The sequence below is a fragment of the Oncorhynchus mykiss genome, chromosome 2 (genome assembly GCF_057628025.1).
Source record: "Oncorhynchus mykiss isolate SJ-2025 chromosome 2, ASM5762802v1, whole genome shotgun sequence".
Taxonomy (NCBI): Eukaryota; Metazoa; Chordata; class Actinopteri; order Salmoniformes; family Salmonidae; genus Oncorhynchus; species Oncorhynchus mykiss.
The window spans coordinates 10275000-10291449 of record NC_143023.1 but is presented as its reverse complement, the minus strand read 5'-3'; the positions used below and the strand labels follow the sequence as shown (position 1 = coordinate 10291449).

At 44.4% G+C, this 16450-nt stretch overlaps 1 protein-coding gene across 1 annotated transcript in view; it reads right to left on the bottom strand.

Moving 5' to 3' along the window:
- Positions 1 to 1182: 1182 nt before the first annotated feature.
- The window catches only part of LOC110518388 (FH1/FH2 domain-containing protein 3), a 226209-nt gene continuing 210941 nt past the window's right edge, over positions 1183 to 16450 (bottom strand). Inside the window, 8 exon segments of the mRNA XM_090187693.1 lie at positions 1183 to 4914; positions 5798 to 5965; positions 6373 to 6568; positions 11061 to 11253; positions 12827 to 13017; positions 13444 to 13605; positions 14828 to 14947; positions 15563 to 15745. Of these exon segments, the coding sequence (XP_090043819.1) occupies positions 4832 to 4914; positions 5798 to 5965; positions 6373 to 6568; positions 11061 to 11253; positions 12827 to 13017; positions 13444 to 13605; positions 14828 to 14947; positions 15563 to 15745 (1296 nt within the window). The 3' untranslated portion in view covers positions 1183 to 4831.

The following is a 16450-nucleotide window of genomic DNA, read 5'->3' as shown; positions in this document are numbered from 1 at the left end:
TTAGCCTTGTCCCATACCCTCTCTGTTGGTTAGCCTTGTCCCATACCCTCTCTGTTGGTTAGCCTTGTCCCATACCCTCTCTGTTGGTTAGCCTTGTCCTCCATACCCTCTCTGTTGGTTAGCCTTGTCCCATACCCTCTCTGTTGGTTAGCCTTGTCCCATACCCTCTCTGTTGGTTAGCCTTGTCCCATACCCTCTCTGTTGGTTAGCCTTGTCCCATACCCTCTCTGTTGGTTAGCCTTGTCCCATACCCCTTCTGTTGGTTAGTCTTGTCCCATACCCCCTCTGTTGGTTAGCCTTGTTCCATACCCTCCCTGTTGGTTAGCCTTGTCCCATACCCTCTCTGTTGGTTAGCCTTGTCCTATACCCTCTCTGTTGGTTAGTCTTGTCCTCCATACCCTCTCTGTTGGTTAGCCTTGTCCCATACCCTCTCTGTTGGTTAGCCTTGTCCCATACCCCTTCTGTTGGTTAGCCTTGTCCCATACCCTCTCTGTTGGTTAGCCTTGTCCCATACCCCCTCTGTTGGTTAGCCTTGTCCCATACCCCCTCTGTTGGCAGTGGTGGAAAAAGTACCACATTGTCATACTTGAGTAAATTTAAAGATACCTTAATAGAAAATGACTCAAGTAAAAGTGAAAGTCACCCAGTAAAATACTACTTGAGTAAAAGTCCAAAAGTGTTTGGTTTTAAAAGTACTTAAGTATTAAAAGTATAAATAATTTCACATTCCTTGTATTAAGCAAACCAGACGGCACAAATGTCTTGTTTTTAATTTACGGATAGCCAGGGGCACACTCCAACACTCAGACATCATTTACAAACAAAGCATGTGTGTTTAGTGAGTCTGTCAGATCAGAGGTAGTAGGGATGTTCTAGTTAAGTGTGTGAATTGGACCATTTTCCTGTCCTGCTAAGCATTCAAAATGTAACAAGTACTTTTAGGTTGGTCACATGTAGTGTAGACAACTCTAGGCTACAGTGCAACCAGGTGAACAGGGTTCCAGGTGCAACATCACTGACAGGAGTGAAAATGATGGACATGAATTCAGTATACTCCATCAGATACAGTAGAGGGCCAGACTACTAATAGTTGCTCTGGGATTATTACCAGAACACATTTAACAAAGAATCAGACGTTTTTTCCCCCTCACACAACAGAATTCACACAGTGTCTCTGAATGTTTCTTAAGAGATCTTTTATTGCCAGATGTTCATACATACAGTTGTTGTTAGAGGGGCGAAGACGCAAGAAAAGCTCACTGAGTCTGGATGTGCTTGTGTCCAAGTCCCACACTGACTTACAGTACAGCAGTGGGGGAGAAGGAGATAATATAGCCAATCACAGAAAGCATGGTCTGCATCCCAAATGGCACCCCATTCCCTACACAGTACACTACTTTTGGACTCTATGGGTCCTGGTAAAAAAAAAAGAAGAAGAAGTAGTGCACTCTATAGGGAATAGGGTGCCATTTGGGACACACTCCATGTTTTATTGAGTGCAATGTAATGAAAGGCTGCTGAAGGTTCCATAGGAGTACTAGGGGCTGAAGCGTTACAGATGGCATCCTTTCAGATGGAGCCGACATATGCAGTGTTTACCATGAATGCAGTCTATGCTAATGCAGGAACATTTTCAATCACGCTAAAACGCTGAAGTTCAGCGATACAGATTGAATCCAGTCCTAGGTGGTAACGCTGAAGTTCAGCGATACAGATTGAATCCAGTCCTAGGTGGTTACATCGACCACTCCGTCTATCCTAATGTGTTTCAAGTCATGTGGGGAGGGGAAACAATAAAACATAACAAACGCTAAAGCCTCTGAAAATCTCCCTTTATCCATAACATGACGTGACACGCCTCATCTGTAGACATTTTTTAAAACCATGCATGGTTTGGTTTTCACTTAAATTACAATTTCCATAGAATAACACTGCTTTGTTTAACCTATAATACACTATTCTATACAAAATACCAACAAGTGAAAGACATAAAACACATCGTTGTGACATTTACATCATTTTACAGCATTCTTCCCCCATTATTACTTTACATGTACTCAGAGTTACAATACTCCAAATGACCATCTGAGAAAAAGGCTGAAAGAATATACTTTCTCACTGTTAATGTTCTGCTTTTCCTCAATGAAAGACGCATGCTACAAATGGTGTATAAGGTGCTGGATAGTTTCATACCAAATTGTAAGTTCTCCATGAGAAAGACATATACTTGTAGGTGTGTGACTGTTTTGTTGTGGCTTGTGTTGCTGCAAGCATATATTCTTTCATGTTTAGTCGACAATGGCTGTTTCCATCACAGTGAATGTTTGTGACTGTGTAGAATCATCATACAACTCTCTACACAATTCCAAATGTAAACTGGAATTATGCACTTTAAAAAACTATCTATAGATCTAGCTATCTAGCTGACTGTAACCACTACACCTCAATAAAAGTCAACAGTGTAGGAACGTTCAGATATACTATATGCCCTTATTCTACATTAAGGCAAATGGAAACAACTAATATCTTTTTGTAGAACATTTTTTGTGACAAAACTGCTAAAATGGAAATATTGTCATTAGACAATTAGCTATAACCCTAGTTTAGTTGTGATTCGAAATAAAACTGCAATGTGCAAATGGAAGAGGAGAACTGTTTCCAAGACATAAAGCCATGGAACATAGTACTGACATGTATTCATCTAGGAAAGAATGAAAACAGGAAGTCACAGCTGTTGAATTGACCTAAGGAGGAAGTCCTTTCATTACACACAGTAACATTTTCTGTAACAAATATCTCCCTGAACATTACTGAATAAATAGACTTGTCTATAAAAGGCACTCATTCAGTTGAAGCTCATATCGTTTTTCTATAATAACCAATTATTCATCTCTTGCTTTTTTAAACAATTCTTAAATGTTGCCTAACTCTTTGACACAGAGAGTAAAGAGAGAGTATGTAAATGTAACTAGTGTAAATATATCTCCCTGTCGGTTCTACCACTCCACAATAAGTATGTCTCAACCATAGAAGAAGGCTTTGCAGCGAACAACAGCAGGAGCTTGCGTAACACTGGTGTCATGCATGCAACACGTGTGTAATTGTAGGTACTAGGCAGGCCTATAGGTTAAAGCTGGAACATGTATGTTGTAGGCAGGCCTATAGGTTAAAGCTGTAACATTCGCTACGCGTGATTGACAGACGTCAGTCTGTCTGGACCCAGTAGCATCGTCCCTTCTGTACACTTGTCCGCTCACAGACTGTTCTCACCAACGTTGATGACTCTGATATGCTATGTGTTTTTTAAAAGTGGAAACCAGTAATTCAATTGTATGTAGTAAATGATACCTTCCCTCTTAACACATCATGGTGTGTCCTCTTGGAATTCCAGTTTGTTCCATCGGTATAAAATCCAACTGAATCAACAACATGCAAAATTGGAAACATTTTAGTTTGCAAAAGTCAAAGGAATCTGTTCACTTTTCCTCTGAAATTAGAGTGTATAATCAGTTGTGCTACTGTTTCGTTATTGGTTCTGTCTGGGGGATTCTTTCATTCATCTGATATCTGATTGGTACATCAGTGTGTGTCAAGGATTTCCCCTTCCTTTCCTCTAAATATCCAACTTCTACATCCAGTGCAAATATTCCTTCTCTGAGCACCTTTTTCTCACACATTAAAGTATTTTAAAACCCAAAAAACTACCACAGTAGTATAGTAGAACAAAACAGCCTGTGGACACAGACATTTTTTTTTTTTATATAAACAAAAATTGTTCAAACTAAAAATACTATCTGACACCAAGCCCAACACACAAGCTCATCATAAGTGGGGATAGATAACATCAATGCTAACGTCTTTAACATCAATGCTAACGTCTTTAACATCAATGCTAACTTATTTAGCATCGATGCTAACTAATTTAGCATCAATGCTAACTTATTTAGCGTCAATGCTAACTTATTTAGCGTCAATGCTAACTTCTTTACTATTCAACTCCGAGGCCTTTTTGGTTCAGACACAAGTCCACAGTGATTCAAGCACTCGCAAGTCCCTCCCTTTAGAAGTCCTGAGGCTAAATGTCTTCTGTGTAGGTAAGTCTCAGTTTGTATCTTTCAGTCATAGGGTGAATCTCAGAGAGGAAAAGGTTAGGGAGGACGAACCTCAGATCTAGTCCTCCAATGCCTTGTGTAGACAGGTGAGGATAGAAGACACGAGGAATCAAGGAAATACAACTGAGATTCACCACTAGTCATGTGGTCACTGTGGGCTTCATCAAGTGATTAAGACTTACAGTTGGGATGTGAGCTGTTCCTCAAAGGCCTCAGCCTCATATTCAAAGGTTAGGAGAAACAACTGATTGGAACAACACCATTAAGAAACACTCAAGTCGGCACAGCAGCATAGTGTAGTGGTTTGGATGCTGAACTTTACCTGAGTGTGTGTGTGTGGAGCTGAGTCAGCTGGATCACTGAACCCCTTTAACTGCCCCTATACGAATACCACTTTGTTCCACTGAAAACCATCTATTATCCTGGATGAGGACCATATTCCTCATGGTCTCTTCCTGAACATTGTTTACCATCTTAACCAGGTGGAACACTGTGTCACAGCTACCTGCACAAACCACAGACAGGAAGATGAGCTACAGTCATCATAAAGCTGAACCAGGGGAAAGACCAAGCGAAGCTATGGTGCAGCAGTTGACTGGCTGGCTGGATGAGCAGGGGTTAGAGGTCAGGGGTCAGTGAAGGGCGGGGCGGGCGGTAAGAGGGTTTCCCAGGTGTCTGTGTGTGCTGTGCTGCCGGATCCAGCTCTACTTCTCTTCCTGTCACACAGCCATCTCTGAACCACTGGACAACCCCAAGGCATTGGCCTCCTCTGGCGTCAGACCGCTTTTCAGTGTTCTTCTCACTGTAGAGAGGAAGAGGGCAGGGAGACATAGAGAGAGACAGAGAAAGAGAGAGAGAGAGAGAGAGACAGAGACAGAGACAAAGAGAGAGACAGAGAGAGAGAGACAGAGAGACACAGAGAGAGAGACATAGAGAGAGAGAGAGAGAGAGAGAGAGAGAGAGAGACAGAGAGAGAGAGAGAGACACAGATACACAGAAAGAGACATATATAGAGAGAGAGAGAGAGACAGAGAGAGAGAGAGAGAGAGAGAGAGACAGAGAGAGAGAGAGAGAGAGAGACAGAGAGACAGAGAGAGACAGAATGGAATTGAGAGAGAGAGAGACAGAGAGAGAGAGACAGAGAGAGACAGAGAGAGACAGAATGGAATTGAGAGAGAGAGAGACAGAGACAGAGAGAGACAGAGAGAGAGAGAGAGAGAGAGAGACAGAGAGAGAGAGAGACAGAGAGAGAGACAGAGAGAGAGAGAGAGAGAGAGACAGAGAGAGAGAGAGACAGAGAGAGAGACAGAGAGAGAGAGAGAGAGAGAGAGACAGAGAGAGAGACAGAGAGAGAGAGAGACAGAGAGAGAGAGAGAGAGAGAGACAGAGACAGAGAGAGAGAGAGAGAGAGAGACATGAAGAGGTTTAAATAGAACTGGATGTATTTACTGTAGCATGGTGTTGTTGAACTGTATCACTCAGGTGATGCTGGAAAATAAGATAGTGTGCATTAACACTGACAGAAAGTCCACAATCAGATGTCGAGGGCAGTTAAACCTTTGGCCACACCACATCCAAAGCTAATGTAAGGATACTGTAAAAAGAAAAGTTGCAAATCTGATGTCAAACAAAGGCAACTCTTACTTCAAATATTTTGTTACTGTAAAAAAAGCCCTCTGACTCACGTGACTTGCGGTTGGCTCTGGACCTCTTCCTCTCGCGAGGCTCTGTCCGTGTCCTGGGCCCCTGAGTGGCTGACCTGACGATGCGCTCCATGATCTCATCTGCAGCGTCTGTCTCTGTGCAATTAGGTGGGTCTTCAATCACTGATGAGCCCCAAGGACCCACACGGCCTAGGAGAGAAGATAAGGAGAGAAGGAGAGAAGAGAAGAAGAGAAGACAAGGAGAAAAGCGAAGGAGAGAAGACAAGGAGAGAGCAGAAGGAGAGAAGGAGAGACAAGAACAAGAGAAGACAAGGAAAGAAGAGAAGGAGAGAAAACAAGAAGAGAAGTAGAGAAGACAAGGAGAGAAAGAGAAGGAGAGAAGAGAAGGAGAAAAGTCAAGGAGAGAAGAGAAGGAGAGAAAACAAGAAGAGAAGTAGAGAAGGCAAGGAGAGAAAGAGAAGGAGAAAAGGAGAGAAGAGAAGGACAGACAGAATCAACCTCAGGTGTAGTAGAGCTGGCCGTTGTAAAAAAAGAAAAGTCCAGAAGTTTCCCTTTTTGACAGGAGTTGTGTGAAGGTGGTGGTCTGTCAGACTGACCTGGCCTGCTGGCTCTGGTGCGTGTACGTAGGCCTGGCACGGTGGACGCTCCACTGTCACTGCAGCCCTGCAAGCTGCTCTTCAGCACTGCCTTCATGTTCTCATGCTCCGCTGCATCCTCAGCGTACTGCAGACCCTGCGTCAGCACGCCCTCCTGGCTTACAGGCCCCGGGGCGCTACCGCCAAACTTTCCATCCTGTGGGGTGGATTAGGAGAGAAGAGCTAGGTTAGAGATGAAACTTCCTAAATCTATCTATGAAAATGGTTCAATTAGTCATCATGCTCTGGCACCATTAAGAGCACTCAATTAGAAAACATCTAGAAAACAACGACATACAAATCCATTCTGGGTTAATCACAGTTCTTCACAGTATTCTCCTGACCAACAGCATGGGAGCTATATTTAAATGGTCAGATGCTGCATGCACTTTTGAAAATTGTATCCCACAAACAGAAGCCATATTTATTTAGTATCTGTAACAAACAAACAACAAACAAACAAACCAACAACACCTCCCACCCCCCACAAAAACACACCGTCAAAAAAACATTCACCACAGGTCTTTGTCATAACTTATTAGTCATAAGTTAACATTACTTAGACCTCAGCGCTATATCAGCGCTATGTGACGACCGTCTTATGAACCTTTACATCACACACAGTTAAGTAAAAACCTAACCATCTGTATTGAAACCTGCTGATTTCTTCCCTGTTGGCGGTGATCGCCATCTTGGTTCCATTATAGAACAAACAGAGCTGTGTAAGCTGAACCTGGTCAGCAGAGTGAGGCTTCATCCCAAATGGAACCCTATTCCTTTATAGTGCACTCTTTTAGACCAGGACTCTGGTCAAAATAACTACACTATACTATACCATACTATATAAGGAATAGGGTGGCATTTAGGACTCAGACTCTCATGTGGACCCCATTGTTTTTTAAGAGATGCATCTCTGGTTCTCATGAGGTCTACTACCCAGGATTAGGTTCTATCAGGAAGTGCTTGTCTGTGGATTCTGACCCCCTGGGGTCTGGTTTGAGTTTGGCCTACCCTGCTTCCCTTGTCTGTGGACTTGCAGTGAACAGAACTTCCATAGCCTTCTCTCTCTCTCTCTCTCACACACACACACACACACACACACACACACACACACACACACACACACACACACACACACACACACACACACACACACACACACACACACACACACACACACACACACACACACACACACACACACACACACACACACACACACACACACACACACACACACACACAGAGAGTTTGTTTTACCATCCTTGTGGGAACAAACTATTTATCCTATTTTCCCTAACCATGAACCTAACCCTAAACCTTAACCTAACCTCAAACCCCTATTTCTAACCCTAAACCTTAACCTAACCTCAAACCCCTATTTCTAACCCTAAACCTTAACCTAACCTCAAACCCCTATTTCTAACCCTAACCCTTAACCTAACCTCAAACCCCTATGTCTAACCCTAAACCTTAACCTAACCTCAAACCCCTATTTCTAACCCTAACCCTTAACCTAACCTCAAACCCCTATTTCTAACCCTAACCCTTAACCTAACCTCAAACCCCTATGTCTAACCCTAAACCTTAACCTAACCTCAAACCCCTATTTCTAACCCTAAACCTTAACCTAACCTCAAACCCCTATTTCTAACCCTAACCCTTAACCTAACCTCAAACCCCTATTTCTAACCCTAAACCTTAACCTAACCTCAAACCCCTATTTCTAACCCTAAACCTTAACCTAACCTCAAACCCCTATTTCTAGCCCTAACCCTTAACCTAACCTCAAACCCCTATTTCTAACCCTAAACCTTAACCTAACCTCAAACCCCTATTTCTAACCCTAACCCTTAACCTAACCTCAAACCCCTATTTCTAGCCCTAACCCTTAACCTAACCTCAAACCCCTATTTCTAACCCTAAACCTTAACCTAACCTCAAACCCCTATTTCTAGCCCTAACCCTTAACCTAACCTCAAACCCCTATTTCTAACCCTAAACCTTAACCTAACCTCAAACCCCTATTTCTAGCCCTAACCCTTAACCTAACCTCAAACCCCTATTTCTAACCCTAAACCTTAACCTAACCTCAAACCCCTATTTCCAGCCCTAAACCTTAACCTAACCTCAAACCCCTATTTCTAGCCGTAACCCTTAACCTAACCTCAAACCCCTATTTCTAACCCTAACCCTTAAGCCTTGTCTGAAATGTCCTTGTTTTACTATCCACCTGAGATGTATCTCCTGGATCTGTATTCTTCTACCTAGTCTGGTAACTACTACTGTAGCTGGTTCCTCTAAACACACTGTCAATACCTAGTCTGATAACTACTACTGTAGCTGGTTCCTCTAAACACACTGTCAATACCTAGTCTGATAACTACTGGTTCCTCTAAACACACTGTCAATACCTAGTCTGATAACTACTGGTTCCTCTAAACATACTGTCAATACCTAGTCTGATAACTACTACTGTAGCTGGTTCCTCTAAACACACTGTCAATACCTAGTCTGATAACTACTGGTTCCTCTAAACACACTGTCAATACCTAGTCTGGTAACTACTGGTTCCTCTAAACATACTGTCAATACCTAGTCTGATAACTACTACTGTATCTGGTTCCTCTAAACATACTGTCAATACCTAGTCTGATAACTACTACTGTAGCTGGTTCCTCTAAACATACTGTCAATACCTAGTCTGATAACTACTACTGTAGCTGGTTCCTCTAAACATACTGTCAATACCTAGTCTGATAACTACTACTGTAGCATGTTGGCTGCATTCAAAATCACAGCAAGAAATACAGCGGACACACAACCTGAGAGAAATATGTCAACTTGATCGTGATGAAGAATTCTGGCTTTTGGTTAAAGGTTAGAGACATTACTACCACAGGAAAAATAACACACACACATGCACCTGTTCACACACACACACACGCACACGCGCACACGCACACACGCACACACACGCACACACATGCACCTGTTCACACACACACACACACACGCACACACGCACACACACACACCCATACCTCACCATCCTCTTCATCCTCACTCTACAGAGGAAAGGGAAGAAGATGAAATGAAGAGGAAGACAGAAAAGGAGATGTTATGAGATGTGCTGGAGGCGCCATAGTCAAACAGAAAGAGCAGAAATATGACCTCTGACAAAAAGAAGAATGAGGAATGTCCTATTCTGTAAATGAGGTTATCTAAAAACGCTGGTCGACTATTAACACACGTCTTGTCCTTTGTACGGTTCACAAATTCCCCATTGGGTGTGACGACCACACAACTGTGCTCCCCTCCTCCCTGTGAGAGCAGCGGGATCACGCTGTGGGGCTAGTTATTTCTCCTGCAGGGACATCCAAACGTTGGAATATTTCACACAGTGATTGAATTAGGGTGCTCTTGAACTGGAGGTGAACCCTACCAAGGACAACAGGCCCTGGAGTGCTGCTCCATCTCCCTCCTACAGCAGGCTGCAGGCCCCTCTGGGCTGGAGGGAGTTTCATCATCACACAGGGAGGAGGGGGAGCAGGAGGAGGAGCAGGTGGAGGGGGGGCAGAGGAAGAGGAGCAGGAGGAGGAGGATGGGTAGAAGGAGGAGGAGCAGGAGTATGGGGAGAGGGGATCAGTCCTGCTGTTTTAGAATAGGATACATAGTAAACAGATCACTGATTACTGTTACAGTAACCAATCACTGTACTGGATGTGTGAAACTATGCTGATGTCATTGGAAATGAATGCGTTGTCTGAGGTGACCAGTGGCCACTTGTTTGGAGAGTGAGCAGGTGGGTACGAAATCCCGAGGATGACAATGAGGAAGTTCAAGAAAGAAATTGAGAGTCTCAGGTGAAGAGAACACAGGAAAAGACAGGAGAATACATAAGAACACCGGAGAAGACAAGAGAATACAGGAGAACACAGGAGAAGACAGGAGAATACAGGAGAAGACATAAGAACACCGGAGAAGACAAGAGAATACAGGGGAACACAGGATAACACAGGAGAAGACAAGAGAATACAGGAGAACACAGGAGAATACATAAGAACACCGGAGAAGACAAGAGAATACAGGAGAACACAGGAGAAGACAGGAGAATACAGGAGAAGACATAAGAACACCGGAGAAGACAATAGAATACAGGGGAACACAGGAGAACACAGGAGAAGACAAGAGAATACAGGAGAACACAGAAGACAAGAGAATACAGGAGAACACAGGAGGAGACAGGAGAAGACAGGATAATACAGGAGAAGACAGGAGAAGACATACGATCACAGGAGAAGACAGGAGAAGACAGGAGAACACAGGAGAACACAGGAGAACACAGGAGAAGACAGGAGAACACAGGAGAAGACAGGAGAACACAGGAGAAGACAGGAGAACACAGGAGAAGAAAGGAGAACACAGGAGAAGACAGGAGAAGCCTACAAAGGAAAAAGAGACCAGATGGGGCAAGAGACAAAGTGTTTAAATATACACGGTCTGCGTCCCAAATGCTACCCTATTCCCTTTATAGTACACAATTTTTTAGCAGAGCCCTGGTCAAAGGTAGTCCACTATATAGGGAGTAGGGCACCATTTGAGCCACTTCCCATGAGCAGGCCTGTTAAGTGAACAACAACACTCACATCTGTGATCATCTTTCCTCTGGTCTTGTTCCTCTCTCTGTGGTTGGCCCTCTTCTGTTTCTGTTGCAGGACGCGTTCCCGTGTGGTCCGGTACTCCAGGGCAAACTCACTGAGGATCTTACTGAAGCGGTGGATGCTGACCTCCCGCACAGCGTACGCTGGATGGCCCAGGAACAACAGGAAGGCATGGAACCTGCAACACGTAGAGAGAAAAACATGACGGCATCACATTGCAGTTTACGGCGTCAGATATCACACCGTTATCTCTCTCTGGAGAAACAGACGGCGTCAGATATCACACCGTTATCTCTCTCTGGAGAAACAGACGGCGTCAGATATCACACCGTTATCTCTCTCTGGAGAAACAGATGGTGTCAGATATCACACCGTTATCTCTCTCTGGAGAAACAGACGGCGTCAGATATCACACCGTTATCTCTCTCTGGAGAAACAGACGGCGTCAGATATCACACCGTTATCTCTCTCTGGAGAAACAGACGGCGTCAGATATCACACCGTTATCTCTCTCTGGAGAAACAGACGGCGTCAGATATCACACCGTTATCTCTCTCTGGAGAAACAGATGGTGTCAGATATCACACCGTTATCTCTCTCTGGAGAAACAGATGGTGTCAGATATCACCCCGTTATCTCTCTCTGGAGAAACAGATGGTGTCAGATATCACACCGTTATCTCTCTCTGGAGAAACAGACGGCGTCAGATATCACACCGTTATCTCTCTCTGGAGAAACAGATGGTGTCAGATATCACACCGTTATCTCTCTCTGGAGAAACAGATGGTGTCAGATATCACACCGTTATCTCTCTCTGGAGAAACAGATGGTGTCAGATATCACACCGTTATCTCTCTCTGGAGAAACAGACGGCGTCAGATATCACACCGTTATCTCTCTCTGGAGAAACAGATGGTGTCAGATATCACACCGTTATCTCTCTCTGGAGAAACAGATGGTGTCAGATATCACACCGTTATCTCTCTCTGGAGAAACAGATGGTGTCAGATATCACACCGTTATCTCTCTCTGGAGAAACAGACGGCGTCAGATATCACACCGTTATCTCTCTCTGGAGAAACAGACGGCGTCAGATATCACACCGTTATCTCTCTCTGGAGAAACAGACGGTGTCAGATATCACACCGTTATCTCTCTCTGGAGAAACAGACGGCGTCAGATATCACACCGTTATCTCTCTCTGGAGAAACAGACGGCGTCAGATATCACACCGTTATCTCTCTCTGGAGAAACAGACGGCGTCAGATATCACACCATTATCTCTCTCTGGAGAAACAGACGGTGTCAGATATCACACCGTTATCTCTCTCTGGAGAAACAGATGGTGTCAGATATCACACCGTTATCTCTCTCTGGAGAAACAGACGGCGTCAGATATCACACCGTTATCTCTCTCTGGAGAAACAGATGGTGTCAGATATCACACCGTTATCTCTCTCTGGAGAAACAGACGGCGTCAGATATCACACCGTTATCTCTCTCTGGAGAAACAGACGGTGTCAGATATCACACCGTTATCTCTCTCTGGAGAAACAGACGGTGTCAGATATCACACCGTTATCTCTCTCTGGAGAAACAGACGGCGTCAGATATCACACCGTTATCTCTCTCTGGAGAAACAGACGGCGTCAGATATCACACCGTTATCTCTCTCTGGAGAAACAGCTACGTTGGATGGTATTTCAACGAGGTAAAATAATGCATCAGAGGACCCTTCACTATAATCATACCGGTTGATAATTCTCCGATGGACTATCTTCAAGATGATGATTCTCTCTGCACAGTCCTTTAGGAAGTCAGACATCTTCTGTTTGAGCGCAGGCTTCATCTCGTGCTTGGCGATGACCTTGAGGTGGTCCCACGATGCTTTGCAGCGTCGCTCCATCTGGCTCAGGTTGTCTTGGAGCTGGTCGAAGTCCACCTGAGAAACAAGGTGGCAGAGAAGAAGTTGACTTTATTGTCCGTTGTTGAAATGTGAAATGTGTTGCCCCTGGATTAGTTTAGAGGTCAGACGTAATGCCTTGCTCAAGCTACACAATGGCAGGAGATGGCATACATGGACATAAAATAAATGATTTCTGACAATCATTATTGATTAGGGCCTAGGTTAAATCCAGACTGCAGAGCATCACGTTGTAGCGCGACATCAATTTAAAGGTCATTTCCGATTGAGCCCACATATGCAGCGTTTACCGTGAATGTAGCAAAAAGGTACATAGTCGACATGGGGTGATCAGATTGAATCTAGCTACAGGTTTTGCTTGATAGCAAGAAATGGATTACAAGGATAAACATCATTTCCATGAGTTTCCATGAGTCCTTTATACTAAGGCAATCACAGGCGTACCTTAGCCGAGCGGGTGATGGCTCCTATCTCAGAGTACAGGTCTGAGCTGTCTGGAAACTTCTCCACCACAATGGAACAGGCATGGTGCAGTAGAGACTGCTTATGAACCGTGTCCTTTACCTCCGGAACCTTCTCCAGGTAACCCAGCTCAAAGCCCTTCGCCTGGATACATAAACACACACACACACACACACACACACACACACACACACACACACACACACACACACACACACACACACACACACACACACACACACACACACACACACACACACACACACCCACACACACACACACACACGCACACAAAAGAAGCACACCCATTATGTAACTACAACAGACACAAGTCTATGCTATTAACATCAGACTCCCAAAATGAGGCCCAAATGAGGCCCAAATGAGGCCCAAATTGCAGTAAATTTACACTTTAGCATGAGTCACCAATATGCACCACAACAAGATTACAGAACATCGGTATTTGTATGTTGGACCGCGAGATCTTGTACAAAGCGAAAGGGTTTCTATTGAGTGGTCAACCAGTAATTCAGCTTCATTAGTCAGTGATTATCACAAACCACAATCAACTGCAGACCTACCAATTGTTAGTTAGCAAGAGCAGAGCTACCTAAACACACACACACACACACACACACACACACACACACACACACACACACACACACACACACACACACACACACACACACTACCTAAAAAGGAGAATAAAAACATCTCCTGAAAGACATCATCCTAACTAGGTTTGCTTTGTTCCTTTGCCCATTTTAAATGGTTTATCGTCAAATATAAACACAGGCATTATTTAGCTGAACTACTTGCTTGATGCCTCATGTTTTCTGACTTGCATGTTTGGCTCTCATATCCTAAACCTTTGAGACATACAAGCATGGCACGCACGCAGGCAAACACACACACACACACTCATACCCTCTCTGTCTCTCTTTATGCCTCTCTTTCATTCCAATAGACAGACAGCGTCAGGTTGGGTGCATCGCTGAGCAGAGGCCTTCCCTTTCCAGATACACTGCTGTAGTGGGCTAGCTAGTGTCTGGTGCACAGACAGACAGACGGACAGCATACAGCACATTCCTCTACAAACATAGAGCACACTGTTGTCTTTGCCAAGTCAATATGGCAGTGCTTAGCAGGGGGCACAGAGGGTAGGAGGGAGAGATGGAGGGAGAGAAGGAGGGAGAGAGAGATAGAGAGAGAAAGAAAGAAAGAAAGAAAGAGAGAGAGCGAGAGAGAGAGAGAGAGAGAGAGAGAGAGAGAGAGAAGGGAGGGGGAGAGAGAGAGAGAGGGGAAGAGAGCTCATCTCTTCTCTTCCTCCAGCCCCAGGCCAGACTTCTGTAATGTTACTCACGTTGGATCCGTTAAGGAAGTTGCCTATAGCCAGCAGCGTGGACAGGATGTAACGCAGCGTCTTGTTCTTCTCCAGTTGGTCCATCCCTTCCTTAAGGTCCTGCAGAGGCTCTGCCACTTCCTGTAAAACAGAGGGAGAGAGAGAGAGAGAGAGAGAGAGAGAGAGAGAGAGGGAGGGAGAGAGAGAGAGAGAGAGAGAGAGAGAGAGAGAGAGTGGCACACACATCAAATACGGCCTTTTAAACTGAAGCTAGTCATTACAGGAACCAGCTGAGAATACTTTATGATTGTTAAATGTCAGAGAGATTTATTTGAAGGTTAAATGTTAAAGTGATTTGTTTGGGACTATTTCTCTAGTTACTGTAAGATGATTCTCTGCGTGTGTGTTGGACAGATGGTAACCGTCTGTCACCAGATTATTCCTTTAAGACTGCAACTAGAAACAACATCCAGGAATAATCATGTTGTTCTTCGTTGAACCCGTATGTTCAACAACAATGAGGAGCCATAGAGGAGTCAGGTGCTATATGGAAATCAACATCTATTTCCTCAACTACGACACCTTGGTATGTGAACTACGACAAGCCAATCCATATTCAAATCCATTTTCACAGTTCTCTCTTGTATTGCACAATCCTACGATGATGATGATGTACACGTAGGAAGTGTGAGGTAGCGCATGACTCCATTTATAGGAATTGGTGCAGGGATGACAGAAAGGTGGCGGTGCTCTGACCTTCTCCGTGACCTCGTAGTCCATCTTGAAGGCCCAGAGCTGCAGCCGGGCGGACAGCTCTGTGATGGAGGACAGGGTGAGGAGGAACTGCTCTGCTGATCCCAGGGGGACGTCAGGGTTCACCAGCTGAGCATCCTGGATCCTCTGCTTCTCCTCCTCCGTCGGGATCATCGTCAGGATTTTCTAGGAAAGGAGGACAAGAAGAAGACTTCATGAATCCATACGAGACATAAATGTGTCTGCTGCTGTACCAACCCCTCAGATACACAGACACACACGTTAGGTTGGAGAGGCTGGACCAGAGTTGAAGGAGGAGAGGAAAGGAGGGATTTGAAGGAGGAGAAGAAAGGGAGGCTGGACGTGAAGATGGGAGAGGAAAGGGGGAGTTGAAGGAGAAGAGGAAAGGGGGAGTTGAAGGAGGAGAAGAAAGGGAGGCTGGACGTGGAGATGGGAGAGGAAAGGGGGAGTTGAAGGAGAAGAGGAAAGGGAGAGATGGAGATAGAGATGAGTGGTGGGAGAGATGGAATGTTTCTAATTTTCCAGTTATTTTTTATTATCAACGAACATATTTGCTATTGGAAAAATAATAATTCCTGCCTTGGCCTCCAACCTTGTCAGACATCTGACTGTTCTACCTTTCTGCTGCTGTCTGTCTGTGAGAAATAGACGTAGAAGGTGGAGCAGTACATTACAGTGCTCCTCTCCTCTAAATAAGAACGTTCCCATGGAAAAGATGGAAGAGTACAGCAGATTATATAAGACAGGAGATGCAACGTTAATCATTATTTACACCATCTGAAGTCCTCCAAAGGTCTATATTATGGTTAGAAAACCATCTTAAAATATGCATGTGTAGCTAACTTTTAATGGTACGTACCAATAATTAAT